Source organism: Lynx canadensis, chromosome E2, assembly GCF_007474595.2.
Source record: "Lynx canadensis isolate LIC74 chromosome E2, mLynCan4.pri.v2, whole genome shotgun sequence".
In the NCBI taxonomy this organism is placed as follows: domain Eukaryota; kingdom Metazoa; phylum Chordata; class Mammalia; order Carnivora; family Felidae; genus Lynx; species Lynx canadensis.
In genome coordinates, this window is record NC_044317.1 from 7657977 (window position 1) to 7674337 (window position 16361).

The window sequence follows — 16361 nt, forward strand, 5'->3', positions numbered from 1 at the left end:
TGAAGTAATTCCTGGTTAAATGCTTGCAGAATGGGCACTACCTGGTTAATGCTTCCCTGATTAAGAAGCACACCTTCTTTCCTTTAAACTCTCAAATGGAGCCTGTATTTTTATTAATCTGAGATTTCATAAATGGTTATTAATCTTTGCTTGCATCTCCCGGAAATTGCATGGGCTTGGCAAGAGCAGGTAAACATGTTCAGATACTATCCTCTTCCCCGGCCCCTGACATCACTGATGGTATTGTGCTTTTTTTTTTTTTTTTTTTTTTCCCTTGGAGACGCTAGACATTCACTTTCCCGCTACTTCCCTGAGACATGATCAAATACCCACCGAAAGGTCTGGGGTTTGTGAACAACATAAAGTTCACGTTGGATAAGGGATCTGGCCGACGGCACCATTTGGGCCATTGTAATTTGATGAGGCTGGCACCAGCCCATTCCCCAGAGGTGTGGGATTTGCCCGTACACGCCTCCCAGCCCCGCTCCACAGAGGGTGCAGCTGTGAGTTCTGGAACCTATTCCAGGAGCCAGACCTTCTGGCCCCTGGCACTGATGGAGAGGCCCCAGATAGCTCCTTGGGGCGACTCAGGAAGCAGGAGTTGTGCAGGAGCAGAGAGAGAAGGAGGCCCCTGAGAGTCGATGACCTGCCTTCACTCATTTCACGATCTGAACTGAGAACCTCATCTTGCCATTTGAATTGAGAAGTTCTAAAGCTTCTAATTGGTCGGAATCCCATCTTGAGTATTCTTGGGGGATGTAGCTCATTATGTTTACTTCAAAGGTGCTCATTAACTTAGTGAACCCCTTTGCAACTAACCGTGTGATCCAGGGAACAGTGTTTCTAAGATAGGGCTGGGAAGGGATAGAGATATTGATTATTTGCCCCACAGACCCCGTGTCAGATTTTCTCCCAGGCACTGAGGTGTGTGTGTGTGTGTGTGTGTGTGTGTGTGTGTGTGTGTAAGAATAAGACAGTTTGTGTTCTTAAGCCTTACAGACTGTCAAATGCACAGCTTCTCTTGAGTGGATTGTTGGGCAAATGCAGCCAGTTAATACGGACTAGAAATTCAGTCTTATGGATTGGATCGACTAATCGACTTATCAATCCAGACTAAATAGAAAAGCTGGTTATACGCGTAGGCAGAGTGGAGAGGGGGAAAGAAAGAGTGGTTCAAACTGGTTACAAGTGTAGACGGAACGGGGAGGTGGATAAAGCACAGGCTTGGTGAACACACGAAACAGTAGATGTGCTATTGATGGGGAGATTAGTCCTCTGAGCCATTCCCGATACAATGGGATTCCACAAAGGGGATGGTAGTCTGACATCCTGTAGACCCGGATGGAGAATTGACTGCTGGGGATTTGAGGGGTTCGATCAAAGGATTAGGAGCAACCACTCTATCCGATGGACTCCATGGCAATTGTCAAATGTCCACGTTGTGACGTGGATCACATTTATCATGATAACCTAACACCTGGGATGGCCATCTTCCAGCACTTTCTGGTTCTCCACGCAGTACTGATGAGGGTGATGATGCTGGTTGTGACGACCCTTTGCTGAACATCTGCTAAGTGTCAGGTGCTTTGTGTAATTTTTTCGTGTCTCGCAACAACTTGCAGTGTAAGAATTATGGTCTGTACTCTTCACAGGAGGGTTCTAAGGCTCAGCGATTTTGATTTCCTTGTCACAGGTCTGGTGAGTCGGTGATGGAAGGGAGTGGTTAAGAGTGTGTGCCCGAGTCAAGTGTTGAGGTTGCCGGTGCCTCCTCTGACACTTAAAAAGCTTGATTGACCTCGGGCAAGCTGTGAGACTTCTCTTAGCCTTGGTGTTCTTGTCCGCAAAACGAGTCTGTTGTGAAACTCCACCGTGCCCGTCACATAGGAAGTGATCAACAAATGTTAGCTCCTGCTGCTCCTTCTCTTTTCTCTTTTCTTCCCCTCCCCCTCTTCTTCCTTCCCCTCTTTTCCTTCTTCTTCCAAAAATCATAATAAATTATTATCATTAATATTATTATGATTGACGGCAGGGCTGGGAGTCACAGACAGACCTGTCTGGCTACAAAGCAGTGTTCTTTCCTTGATGCCACGCTGCCTTTGGGCACAAGGGGAGAGTTGACTGCCAGGTGAGTCTGTGCCACACTTCTTTATCCCTTTGTTTCTCCTGTGGCTCTCCGCCACTCCAGACGCCCGGGGCCAGGTGGAGTGATGCTTTGAGAATTCACCTGCCCAGAATCCAGGTGGCCACTTCTCCTTCCAGTCAATGTCAGAGGCAGAGGCCACTCAGCAGGTGGAAGTGAAGTAGAGACCCCGTGCCTCGGTGAGAGGGAAGCCTCAGTATCTGTTTCCCACCCACAGCTCTGCTCCGCAAGAGCCCAGCAATGGCTTCTTCTCCTGTCCAGCCAGAGCCATGGGGTGCGTTTTGAAGCAAGGGAGCGGGTGGTCACAATCCATCTGTTCAGGGCCTCTGATGAATACACACTTCCTCGGGAGCCAGTGGGCTCCTGGACCAGCTCTGATGAGAGCAGCCAGGGGTGACCCAAATATAGTGCAATGGCTAGGTAAGGACTTTTTGGTGCCAGGCAGCAGATGAAACCCACTCCAGTAGAGTGTACAAAAAAGAGGAAAACTTACGAGTGGGCTTTGGAGGTGCTTCATAAACCCGAGGGTAAAAATACAGCTGAGGACCTGGAACATGGCAGAGAACCCACGGAATGAATGCTGTGTCCTTGCTCCGTGGTACAAAGCTTGGCAGCTGTATTCCTTCCTCCTGAGAACGGGCTCTCTCTGCTACTCCCCTGTGGACATTGGGGTACCCCAACACCTGTGCATCGGTGTAGCCACACGGGGGCTTCCTCTCTGTCTTCCAAATCTAGGTAGCAGGGAAGCATCTCTCACTGGCCTCCTCTGGGCCACTGAGAAACTTGATGGAATTGCATACAGATTTTAAGAGAAACCCTAGGTAGGAATATGGAACTCCTTGTTAAGTGATAAATAAAGGAATGAGAGAAAATTGTGTGCTCCACAGGATTATAACTCTTTAAATCTATTTATGCATGAGGTTAAAGATTAGAAGAAGCCACAGTGAGGTATATTAAATGGCTCGTATTCTGGTAAACTTGGTTTATGTTGCCAATATTGCTAACAACAACAACAACAACAACAACAACAAATGGCATCTATGCTCTATAGTTCAGAATGTTTGGCCACTGCAGGTGGGCACATCTGTGGGCAAGTAATCTGAGGTCCAGAAAAATGTGGACCCTGGTGATCACTAAATCGTAGAGTCAGGGTCTCAGGCTCTCTCTCCTGCACCATGTTGCACCTCATGCTGTGAAGATGACCAAAGAATGAGAATTTTAAAATCATTTTTGTGTGCAGTAGGGATGTTTAATGTTGGCGACATCTAGAGAGTGAGTCCCAAGGTCATGTACGGTGAAGGGAAAAAAGGCGTGGACGTTTCCTAGAGAAAGAACCTAGGAGGAAGGAAGAAGTTCAGTCTTCTTTTCTCTGTGTTCAAGGAATGGCTGAGTACATGGCTAACTCAACCTTCTAATCAAGTTTTCATAAGAATATACAAAAAAGTGTTACTAACCTGAAATATTCAAGACACCAAGAATATTTCAAGCTGCCACGCGGATGCCTGAGTTTCCATTTCTAGAGTTGATTTCCTGTTAGGGGAGCACTCTTAGCCCCCATGATTCTCACAACTTCAGATACCAGTTTATCATTTGTAAGGCTCCTGATTGAAGATGTTACTACTCTGAAAGCTCTGTTGTAGCTCCAAACATGTTCTAGTTTTTTTTTTTTTTTAAGAAATAGAATATAAGACCCAATAGTGGTTGACTGAATGAATATCTGTGGCCATTTCACGTAAACATGCTCTAGTTCCCTATTCAAGGATGGTGCATTCTTTTCCAATGTCAGAAAAGTAAGGATATTTTGCCCCATGTCAAAGACGTACTAGGGATCATTGTAATTTGTCAAAGACTGATCCGAGTCTTAGTCCACGGTAATTTTTGCTTTGGAAGATGATAGGTAATCTAACTAAAAAAACCAGAATGTACCCTATAAAAGGGACTGTGAGAGGCTGTGCCTGCTGGAGCCTTGAACAGGCTCTTGCACATTCTCTCCTGGGATGGTCCTGCTATTCTGTGATGAAGATTTGGGGGCTTGTAACGCTAATGAGGTATAAAGGCATTTTCAGCTATTTTATTAAGCTGGCATTTCCAGGTTCGTTATCATTAATATTTATAGTTGGGATATGTTCCCCCAGAGAGTCTGCAAATAGCTCTCCCATTTGTTCTGGTAAAGTTTATAGCAAGATGGGGAGGTACCATTGAGCCCAGGCTTGTACTTCTCATAGGAAACAAAAGCTTTGGCACTGGTTTTACATGGATGTGGGTCTTTTTAGTCTGTGTGTTCAGGCACCTTTTAAATAGAGTTAATTAATATGCTGTTATGAATCCAAGGGGGAATGTGGACGTCTGTGTGCTGGAAGGCAGAGAGGGGTGGTACAAATCCCCCAAGATCATAGCCTCCTCCGTTGCGACTGGTGTTGGCAAGTTCTACCTTTTGTTGCCACAGTCTCTGTCTCCAACCAAGGGTTACAGTGTCCTCTGGGTGCGGAAGTGCAGGCAGGATCACCGCAGAGTTCCCTACCCAACAGGATGGAAGGGTTTTCTTCCCAGGAAGAGCCCACACAGAGCCCGGGCACTTGCAATGGTGTCATCTGTACCTGCCAGAGACTTCCCACTGCTGCATCTCAAATGGGGCTTGAAATTTCTGGCTGGGCCAGGAGGAAGGAAGTGGCTTTGCCACTCAGGCGTGCGTCTGCTGACGAGCTGTGGGTGGGCTGGGAAACTATGGGGAGATGACAGATTTAGGTATTGGAATCCAATGTTACCTCTGGTACATTTTATAACAATGAGCTACTTTTTACTTCCTAAAAACAATTTTTTTTTGGAAGGGGTAGAGCTTATACAAGAGCATAAGCCCCCTGAAAAGATCATAGGCACCAATTCCATTGGCATGACCAGTCCAATACAAACCCACATACCCAATTCCTGAAAGACACCTGACCCATGATTCAGGCGAAATCCTCACCTGCAAAATCAAGGGGTTGGATAGACCATCTCTGTGGTCCTCTCCCTCAATGATGCATTTTCTTGCCAGTTGAATTCTAACAAGCCCTTGTTTATGTTTGGAATGCTCAGCAGGTGCTGAAGCTGTCCTTGGGTGAGTGAGTTATGATACCTACACCTCCTTGGGCTGAAGGATGAGGCTGGGTCCGGCATGGTGTGTCTGGTCTCCAAGTCATGGTGTGGAAGGAAGGGAAAGCCCGTGACTGAGATCTGCTCTTCAGCTGAATTTCCTCTATTTACAGGCTGCATCTGGGTCCTGGTGGGAGGGGCTTGGGGGTGGGGAGCAGGTGGCACTGGGGACTCTAGGGACAGGAAATACAAATTCGATACCACCTAGAGGTGGAAAACAGAGAACAAGGTGTTGTAAAAACAGCTAAGAAATTGGAGACATGGTAACCAAGAGCAACATGTGACCCTTGTAGAATCCTGGATTAAAAAAAAAAAAAAGCTGTAAAGGACATTATTGGGACCTTTGGGGAAATTTGAATATGACTGCGTATGAGATGGTATTGTATCAATATTAAATGCCTTAAGTATGAAATTCGGGTTATGGTTGTGTGTGTGTGTGTGTGTGTGTGTATTTTTTACAGGTATATCTAGACAGAGAGAGATGAAACAAATGTAAAATATTAACAGTCGGTGAATGTGAGTGAAGCTTAGGTGAGTGTTGACTGCTATTCTTTCTGACTCTTTTTGACTCTTCTGCAGGTTTGAAGTTACTGAAAATAAAAAGTTGTGGGAAAATTACTCAAAAGGCAAATATGCGCTACCGTAGAGGGAACTGGGTAAAAGGCACACAAGATCTCTATGTTATTTCTTACAGGTTCATGTGAATCCTCAGATGTATCAAAATAAAAGGCTTAATTAACAAAAGAGAGAGTATGAGGCAAATACAGCAAAATATTAACATCTGTTCTAACGGGTCTTGGAAATCTGTTCTATTTGTTTTATTATTCGTTTCATTATTTTCTGAATGTTTGAAATATCTAGTAAAAAAACACCCTCTGGAGTTGTGGGAGGAGGCGCTCAGCTGTGGAGCTGACCCTGCTGAGCGCCATGCCTCTGACTTTTTACTTCCCTTGTTTAACCTGGGAAAGCATCTAGCGCCCCTAGAGGATGAGGACTTCCTACTCCCCGGTCGCTCCCGCCGTGCTCCGTGGAACCTCCAGGACGTGCTAATGAAATGGGCAAAAGGATACAGCCACGTTGATTCTTGGCACACCTCTAGACTACAAGGACTGTTGCAAGGAAGGCTTGCTAGGATTCCCAGTAGAATCCTTCAGTCTGGTGTACTATAAAAAAAAAGAGACCTCTATACCAGAATTCATTTATTACATCACTAAATCACAACACTACAATACATTTGAAAGGGACTAAATGAGACGTGCAGAATAGTTTGTGAAAATAGTAAATAATGTCTGAAAGATCAGATTGGAATATAATCTTGGTAATAACTAAGGAGTAAATAAAGCATTTGCAACTGGGCATCACAGGACAGGATGGGCCGTAGCAGATCTATTCACATGGATTCTGAATGACGATCAGAAGATATTCCTTATCTGTGGAGAGAGACGGACGAAGTTAATCCACTGGAAGAATTCAACTTACTAAGTGAATACTTCGGCTAATCTGCGTTTCTCTTCAAAACGTCACTTGGACTCTCTGTAGACCAATGGTTTCCCACCCTGGTTGCACATCAGAATCACCCGCTGAGCTTTCAAAAACTACCACGACCCGGGACCCAGTTCCAGAGGTTCTGAGTTCACCGGCCTGGGGTAAGGCCTCTGGTATCAATAACTGTTTTTGTAAAGCTTTCCAAGTGCTTGTGATGTGCAGCAGGGTGAGAACACAGTATATGGGTAATTCTGATGTCATAGATGTCCTCTAGAGAAGTTTGTTCCAGACTAGATTTGGGAGCACGAGTCCTGTGTTACACAGACATTGGTGAACACTGTGAATGTAATTCCTTCAAGGAGAGGAGTGTTTCTCTGGCTGCCGTCTTGAGGCAGGCCCGGTGCATGTGTTCTCTCACGGGGAGGGTTTAAGACCCTACAGGGCTTTGATCCACTCCCTACATCATCCCTATTTTGATTACTGGTAATAAATGCAAATGGGAAAAATTCAGATTCTTCAAAGGTTAAATCTGTCGCTAATTTCACAAAATTTCCAGCTTGAGTTTTTCAGATTCCAACGTCTTTCATTTTGTAATTGGAGAACACTACGTGCCATATTGCAGGTTAAAATCTGTGTGTCCAGTTCCTTGAAACAGAGCTTTTATCCAGTAAAGGAGAAAGATGCTTTAAATATGAAGTGAAACGCCACATTACCTGGGGCTACCATGATTTCATGTTTCTTTGACCTGATCCTGAGAAAGGTGAGGTCATTCTGAGGATCAATGTCACGGACCGTGCTCTTGGCTTTCATTGTCAGCTGATGAAGAAGACCCGCGTACTGAACCGTCGTCGAGTTGTCCAAGGTTGTTCGGATAGGAATGCCTGTTACAAGAGTCACTTTTGGGTTAAAAGTTTTAACTGTCAAAGGAATGTGCACCCTGTGGATATACCGGAAAACACTGATGATTTTAAAGAGGAAGAAAAAGTTATGGCCGACATCACTCACTGGTAACAATTTCAGTTTCTTTCCTTCCGGTCTTTTTGTGTGTACGTGGGTCTTAAAATGTAGTTGTGACAAACCATCATGACAAATTGGACTACTGCTTTTTTCTTCATTTAAGTGATAGCATACCCGAGCTGTTCTTGTCAGTGACACGGTCCTCAAATTATTTTTAACGGCTGTGCACTATTTTATAACATACCGTCATTTGACCAGTCCCCTATTGTTAGACTGGTAGGTATTGTTTTTTGGGTTTCGTGCACACATTATTTGGAAGCTGTGCACTGATTATTTCAGAACTGAGTTCACATATTAGTCTACCTAATGCCCTCCTCCAAGCAGTCGGTCTATAGCCATTTTGCTTTGAAATGCTTGGTCCGTGACGTGGTGCTAATGTCCTCCCCTGAGGCCAGCAACAGAAGGGGATATCATAGCACACGTTGAGGAGTGTATCCAAAGGGGATTTTAAAAATTATGCTGTGGCTCCTCATACGGTATTTTGCAAACCTTACATTTTATATTAGAGAATCCAGCAGCAAAGACACTGTGGTTTTGCTGGGCATTCCCTGGTTTGCGCTCACTCTTGGCTTAAGCATTCTTAAATTTAGCTGCTCGTGTGCTCTATTGTTCCATTATGCGATTTTAAAACTGAACCTATTAATTTAACTGGGAAAATCTAGCCAGACAAATATGCAAGTATAATTCAATTCAGTTCAAATCAATCCAGCTCAATTCTGGTCACTCGGTGCTCAGCGCTTACTTGTTAACAGGTGCCGTGCTGGGTATTTTACGTGTATCGTGTCTCGTCTGAGAGGGCTTTCAGATTATTGTAAGAACTAGCAGACAGCCAGGGAATTGCAAGGATTCCATTTGCACACGTGCCTTTAATTTAGGGGGACACGTGAAGGTGAATGTGGGGTGGCTGTCAGATCCCACAGGCACCTGAATGAAGGCCGATCAGTGGAAGAGGCTAACACAACTCTGGGTCGTCCCTCAGAGAATGCAATTCCAGAAGCTGTTAAACAAGAGGGGATTTCAAGAGTGGAACGCTCTTACAAACTAACGATTTTACCAGCTTTTCATGAAACTCTTTGAGGACCTCCATTCTGACCGTGAAACAGTCTCTTTTAAAACAACCGTTCGCTCTGGAATCGGTCTTGCCAAACGATACAAGGACAATATTTACAGGAAAATCTGTTCAATAAACAAGGTTTTATATCAAGTTTGTTAATTTCTGTATTATTATTTCTTGGCCACTTTCCCCCGAAGTCAGTTATGTCTTTCACACCAGATGAGCCATCACAAGGCATGTGTCTTTAATGGGCAGGGAGCTGAGAGGTAGCAAGCACTTACCTTTTAAGGGCACTTTCTGAGGACTGGTTTTATTTTGCATCCTGAATAGTGACTACCTCCAAAGTCTGTACTGCTCGGTGTCAAAACCAGAAATACAGCCAGAATAAATTATTTAAAATATAGATGACAAGATTATGAATCCAATGCTCAGGCCTGTTTAGTTAGTCTATTCATGATCCAAGTCAATAAATAAAACAGCTAGCCTTTCTGAATAATAAGTGCACACTGTGGAAGCTCTGGGAGGTTTTCATATCCATTACAGACCACTTGAAAAAAATCAATCGACAAATATTTATTGAGCTCTTGCTTGGTACCCTGCAAGGTAATTAAAAAATAATTTATTAAGGAGCAATTTTAGCACATGGTATAAAATTCACTCATGGCCCCTTCTGCGAGGTGACCACTGCTCCCAGTTTCTTTGGGAACCTTGCAGAGATATTCTAAGTGTGTTCAAGTATCTTTTTGTTTGTATTCTTTGTATTGTTTGTTCTCTATTCTGTAAAAAAAATTTTTTTTCATGAAATACACTTGGAAACTCCTTCTATTCAGTACACATAGGGCTAAGGCTAGGCGTGTTAATGACTGCATCACATGACTGTCGAATGGATGCCTTGTGACACACGTAACAAGTATATCCTCCTGGCGGGCATTTAGGCTGTTCCCAGGCTTTGACTTTAATAAGCAAGGCGACGGAATATGTCCGTGTGCATGCCATTTCACATTTGTGTGTATGTATGGTATAAATCCCCACGATGGAACTTCTAGAACAAAGAATATGAATTGGATATTGCCGAATTTATGGCACTACTTTAAAATATGACTCTTTATGATCCCAGTAAGCTGGTACTCTTCAACTGTGTATTTGTACTTTGGTTGATTGTATTTCAAAAATGTAAGGAACGGACTGGATGGCTGATAAAGTCTAATGAAATTCAAATGATTGATGGTTAGAAATGTCAAGAATATGTAAAATTAAGAGCCTCTGGAAATCAGGCTTATATACATAAGAATATGGGATAGTTATGACCGTCTGAGAAATAATATGTATTCACCAGTATCTAATTCAACAATCAGTGCTGCAATATTGTAAACTGTGAATGGTTGTATAAATGGGAAACCGATGTTAGCAAAGAATCTAGTCTAATAAAAACCTCTGCTGCTCAGCAGTGGGCTAAATTGGGAAGTCTGCTTTATTGTCATGGACAGGGTGCCTTGGTTTCACTAACGGTGAAACCAAAGGACTCTGTTTTTTTTTTTTTAATTTTTTTAACGTTTATTTATTTTTGAGACAGAGAGAGACAGAGCATGAACAGGGGAGGGGCAGAGAGAGAGGGAGACACAGAATCTGAAACAGGCTCCAGGCTCTGAGCTGTCAGCACAGAGCCTGACGCGGGGCTCGAACTCACGGACCGTGAGATCATGACCTGAGCCAAAGTTGGATGCTTAACCGACCAAGCCACCCAGGTGCCCCCAAAGGACTCTGTTTAACATGCCATATGAGATCTAAATGTAGAAACATGGTAGAAGGCCCACCTCGCCACAAATAACACCTGGAGATATGTTAAAATGATTTGCTGAGAATTACACTAAACCCACTAGTGGTGTACAAGAACACGTGAACGCCATCTTAGTTAAATTTTTTTCAGCATTTACGTTCCTGGGTCTTCTGAAAGCTGCCGGGCTGCACCATAATAAATGGCACTTTCATCTAAAACTGAGTAGGCTGCTGAAATGGAATATTTTATTAATTCTGTTCACACAACTTATACCATATGCTATTAATAAACATGCTTGTCGTACACTCTGGTTATTAATAATCTGACCACAAAAATAAGACCCTCATTTATATTTTTGGGAAAATGGTTAATTTGGTGTTTGGAAGGGTGCCCCGAATCCTAACATAATCTTATCTTAGTAAGGGTTAATTAGAAGAAGTTAACGGGTTTTAAAAATCGTACTTTGCCGCCTTTGGATAAGAAAAATATTGAGAGACTTCAGGCAAGTAAAAGCAAAGTCAATTGTAATTCCAGCGCTCAGAGATGATCGCCGTAACATAGCCCTGTCCTTTCTTCCATATTTACTGTAAGTGTGTTTGTGTGGCTGGCTATGTTTATGATTAGAAAATGTTGGCTACTGCTTTGTTCCATGCTTTTCATCTAATATTGTTTCCCATGACTCTAAATATTCTTCAACATTTTCAACAGAGTAGTGGCTCACCAAGTAAACATTACATAATGAATGAAAAATTTTCCGTACCGCTGGGATAGATTTATTTACTTATTTGTCTGTTTCTTCACTGCTTTTGTACATGATGCCTCAGTGAGTATCCTTTGCACCTAAATCTTTTTCTTCGTCACTCCTTAGGATAAATTCCTAGGAGTGAAATTGCACGTCACAGGCTATGGACATTTTCAGACATATGATGCATATGGCTAGGATTATACACTTTTGACTAAGATCTTCCAAAGTGACTCGTAAGACGAGTTGTCCTGGGTTGAAAAGTATCTTTTCCCCCCAAATTCAAGTCTATCCTAAACCTTAGCATGTGAAATAGCATGTGTTTGCAGATGTAATTAGTTAAGATAAGGTCACACTAGATTAGGGTGGGCCTGAATCCGACGACTGCGGTCCTCACAAGGAGAGAAAACAGACGCAGGGAGGAGAACGCCATGGGACGATGGAAGCAGAAACTGGACTGATGCCTCTACAAGCCAAGGAATGCAAGGACTTCCGGAAGCCACCAGAAGCTAAGAGAGCAGCAAGGAAGGATCCTGTAGAGCCTTCAAAGAACAGGCTGTCCTTACTGACACCCTTATTCCAACTCCCAGCCTGCAGACCCGAGAGTAACTTTCTAATGTTTTAAGCCACCGAGTGTGTGGTACCTTCTTGCGGCAGCTGAAGGAAATGAATGCATTACCTTTCTGAAGCCCCACGCGTAGCCCGTCCTAGGGGGTGTGTGGACTTGAAGAGCGTGCCAGGAACGAGACTCATTCCAGACAGAACAATGTGCTCGCGCTGCACCGCTTCCTGGAGATACTGGGCAGAACTCTTTCTTACCTATAAGGCTGATCTTAAATCCTTTCCCTCCTGATCACTCAAGCTGGGTGAATTTATTCATTTGGTGTTATTTTTCATTTAATTTTACTATTTGCAAAACACATCCAATGGTCTATTTACACATCAAATGTTGACGCTGTACAAATCAATTAAAAATGTCCGCATGCTGAGAACTATTTAATTATAATTCTGTTAAGTGTTGGGTACTGTGCTAGGCACCCAACAATTAACATTTCATCCAACTATCATAAACCCTCAGTGAAGTAGGTTGTGTTCTGTCTTTAACTGCTAAGGGATTGAAGTCTGAATGTAAACAGGCGGTAGTATGTAGTTGCTCAATAAATATTTGCTGATGGATTTGTGCCAAAAATAATGATTAGCTGTGAGATTCTGTTGCAAAGCACTCTGTGTGCCATGGCAATTCACCAATTCTGTGGTTGCGCCGTGAGTTATGTGAAGTAGCTACTCTTATTTCCACTAATGATCTGGGATTTGTGGTATTTCTTGCCTTTGCAAATGCCTGAATTAGCAATGAAACTAGCAGGATTGCCACCATAGCTGAGCACATAGCAGTGTGCCAGAGAAAAGGCTTTGTGGATTGTTAGCAGGGATTGTGGGACGAGAGAGAGCAAGTTTCTGGTATAAGTTTACGGATCTCCTAGGTGGAAATGCGTTGGCCCTTTTATACTATATCCACAAAGACTATACTGTAAGTCGTATTAAAATTTATTCTCAAATATTTTATTAAGTGTGGTAAAGGAACGATTTCACTTAAAAGGAAGACTGAAACTCTGCACCCTTTATAATGTTAAAATAAAAACTAACTGCCAACAATGATATTCTCCCTATCTTCAATATGATACTTTCAATGGTATCCCTGAAATATTAGAGGAGTTACCAAAGCTTTAAAAATTAGACATGTATAGTGTTTCTTAGGAATACAGAGATATTTTTAGACATGTTTGATTCATATTTATATCTTTAACTCTTAGCAGAGTGCTTGGTATATAGGAGGTACTCAATAGATATTTGGTGAGTACATGTTATAGCTACGACACAGAAGATAAACTTTACATTTCAAATTCTAAGGTGTCTGTCTTAGGCGAGGCACAGCCAACAGGTCCTTGTTTGGCTTGTGTCTATCTAGAAGGCATAATGTGATATATTTACCTTCTGCATTCACGACCATAGTTCCCATCACCCCTTTATGGCTCTGGATCCTCTTTAGGGTTTCTTCCACCTCCGCCTGAAGAGATCAAGAAGGCAACTAACCAAAGGGGGTCTTTGCGGTAACCCTAATCCTAAAGTAAATGTTTAGAAAGACACCTACTCCCCCGTCCCCTTAACCTAAGGTACTGCATACTATGATCTCAGACCTTCGGAAGAGACCTTTGAAACTGCCAAGTCCCGTCTCCAAGCCTGCATTAGACTCCTGCATACAACTCTGACACATCTCTTGGTGTGAACTCTTCTAGAGAAGGAGAGCTTACTACCTCACAAGAGCTCACTCAATTTTTAATGTCTCTATTTGCTGGAAAAGCATTCTCTATATTGGACAGAAATCTGCTCCCATTCATGTTTTACTCATTGATCTTTCTGTATTTGTATGAAAAAAATCCTTTTCTGTATTACACTTCTTTAAACAGTTACAGAGCTATTGTCATTATCTCCCTCTGTCTGAAAGTATCCCTTAGGGGTGCCTGGGTGGCTCAGTTGGTTAAGCATCCGGCTCTTGATTTCTGCTCAGGTCATGATCTTATGGTTCGTGAGATCAAGACCCATGTTGGCCTCCGTGCTGACAGTGCACAGCCTTCTTGGGATTCTCTCTCTCTCTCTGCCCCTCTTCTGCTTGTGTGCTCTCTCAAAGTAAATAAATGTAGAAAAAAAAAGTATCCCTTAATGAGAAATCTTATTCTCACTCCTAAATGTTACCTACTTGGGAGTTCAGATGATTAAATTCAGGATACTCTGTAAACACAACATATCCCAGGATTCTCTTGGTAACGTGCCTGGGTCTCAGTGCAAGCTGAATATTCACCCATGAATGATTGTGTTGGAGCCCCACTGGGTTTTAAACTCAGCTTTCTGAATTAATCTTACGCACAGACTATCTTGTTACCAGTTTTATTCCCTTCTGCAAATGCTAAAATCACAAATAATCTTTTTCAGACCTGCATATGACTCCTGAGTAATCACTGGATATTCCGAATTCAAGCAGTATCCTGCAGAGTGTCTTGATGAGGGTTTGTTTTTTTTCCCTTCTAACCTCAAATGGGTAAACACTATGCTACTTTAGTCAAAAGACAGTTTTCTTTCGGAACGGCTAGGTGGCTCAGCTGGTTGAGTGTCTGACTCTTGATCTCGGCTCAGGTCATGGTCTCACAGTTTGTGATTTCAGGCTCGGCACTGACAGTGTGGAGCCTGCTTTGGGATTCTCTCTCCCTCTCTCTCTGCCCCTCCCCTGCTCACACACTCTCTCAAAATAAATAAATAAACATTTTTTTTTAAAAGATAGTTTTCTTTTGCCTTTGATGTGGGCAGGAACACTGATTTCCTCTTTTCCACACCTACGGCATGTGCTTGCTGAATTTCAGGCGTTTGTGTACTGGAGTCACATTTTTTTGCCATTACGAATATCATCTATATTATATACCTAGCATGTTCTTTAAATTATCTCACTACTCAAAGCTACTAAAAAACAAATGGATTTTTACAAGGAAACTACAACTACACATCACTACCACAAATGGAAAGCTGCTACTATTTGTCCGAGACAGAAATGACCGTTAAGAACGAACAAAATGAAGAGAGTGCATATTATTAAATTCTACCCCAAAGAAAGGTCTGAGCCTGAGGTCTGATATTCAGGTGAAACATGGAAAATACCAAATGACAGTGGTACTCAGGACCTAACCGTGCCAGGAGCTTTCTTGGATACAGTCTCCAGGCTGGGGGAAAAAAATGGAAGAGGAGTAACTTCCTCAGGTGTGATTCGCTCTGTGTGATTTGTTATTTCTGAGCTATTTTACATAGCAACTACTGTTTGCGTCTCACTTTGGGAAACACTGCACCAAAGCACAAGAGTGATACAGGGGATCCAGTATCACATTTTGGCCGTCTTTAACACAATGTGCATAGCTCCCTACAACCACTAACCCCCCTTTATCTTTTCTTTTTTTTTTTTTACTTCTTTCCCAAACAGCTCTTTCTGCTGTCAGCCTCTCCCTCTCTCCTTCCAGTTGTTTCTTCCGTGATTTCTGCACCCCTCCAATACAATCTCTTAATCCCCATCTCCAATCCCCTTTCACCTCTCTTAAAAAACTCACTTTGCTCCTCTTCAAGCTATCCCCAGTCTCCGCTTTCTGTCTGTTTACTGATTTATTTATTATCTCTCTCCTCCCTTTCCTCTTTATTTTCTTTTCTTCTTTCTCAGTATCGCCTCCTTCTCCCTTCTCCTCACCCCCCTGCTCTCCCTGGGGCACCTTTCTTCCTTCCCAGGATCTGACTTCTCTCCCTCTCGCCTCTTTCCTTTGCAAACTTCCCTCGCTCTGGAGCTCTCTCACCCCCTCAAGATCTTTCATCCCCCAGTCTCTCTCTTCTCCTTCTCGGCATCCACACCCCGCAAGTTCCACTCGCCAGAGCCACCCCCCCTTGATATCTATCCCTCAAGACAGCTTCCCCCATCTAAGCATCTTCTTCTCCCCTCTAAGGTCGCCGTCTCCCTCCTTCAGGGTCTCCCCGTCGCCTCTCCAAGAATCTTCTAGAGCCCCCAGCCTTCGCCACGGCCCCCGGACCGGCTGGCGAGGGACGGCCTCGGGGGCAGGGCAGCGAAAGTCCCCCCCGCCCCGACGTCGGCGCCCCTGAAGCGCCCGGTCGCAGACGGAGGCTCTAGATTTACCATCGTGCGAAACGCGGCTCAGCCCGGCGTCAGCGCTGCCCGGGAAGTCAGCAACGCTTCCAGCCGTTGCTAGGCGACGGGGGAGGAAGTGACCTCCCGGAAGTGCGGGTGCACGCGCCTGCGTGTCCGCGGGTCGGTCGGCAGCCCGGGGCGGCTCTTCCGCCCTGAAGTGGCGTTGACGCCTCCCGGCCGCCGTAGGCGGAGGTTGAGGGCCGGTGGCCCCGGGCGCCCACTTGGGTGCCCCCAGCCCCGCGGGGCCGTGGGCCTGAGGACGCTCGGCGGGCACAGGCCTGGTCA

General features: G+C 43.9%; 1 protein-coding gene across 1 annotated transcript; it reads right to left on the reverse strand.

Moving 5' to 3' along the window:
• Positions 1-6458: 6458 nt before the first annotated feature.
• On the reverse strand, positions 6459-16125 carry DYNLRB2 (dynein light chain roadblock-type 2). Its single transcript, XM_030299638.1, has 4 exons — positions 16065-16125; positions 13337-13412; positions 7471-7638; positions 6459-6702 (listed from the first exon to the last, which is right to left on the reverse strand). The coding sequence occupies exons 1-4, from the start codon at positions 16065-16067 to the stop codon at positions 6659-6661; spliced, it is 291 nt and encodes a 96-aa protein (XP_030155498.1). The 5' UTR covers positions 16068-16125; the 3' UTR covers positions 6459-6658.
• Positions 16126-16361: the final 236 nt, after the last annotated feature.

Bases quoted from the DNA above. Each gene is read 5' to 3' on its own strand.
- DYNLRB2 (XM_030299638.1), bottom strand. The intron at 7,639-13,336 runs GTAAATATATCA...CTCTTGTAACAG, and splicing joins TATGGTCGTGAATGCAGAAG to GCATTCCTATCCGAACAACC. The intron at 6,703-7,470 runs GTAATGTGGCGT...CTCTCTCCACAG, and splicing joins TGAAATCATGGTAGCCCCAG to ATAAGGAATATCTTCTGATC.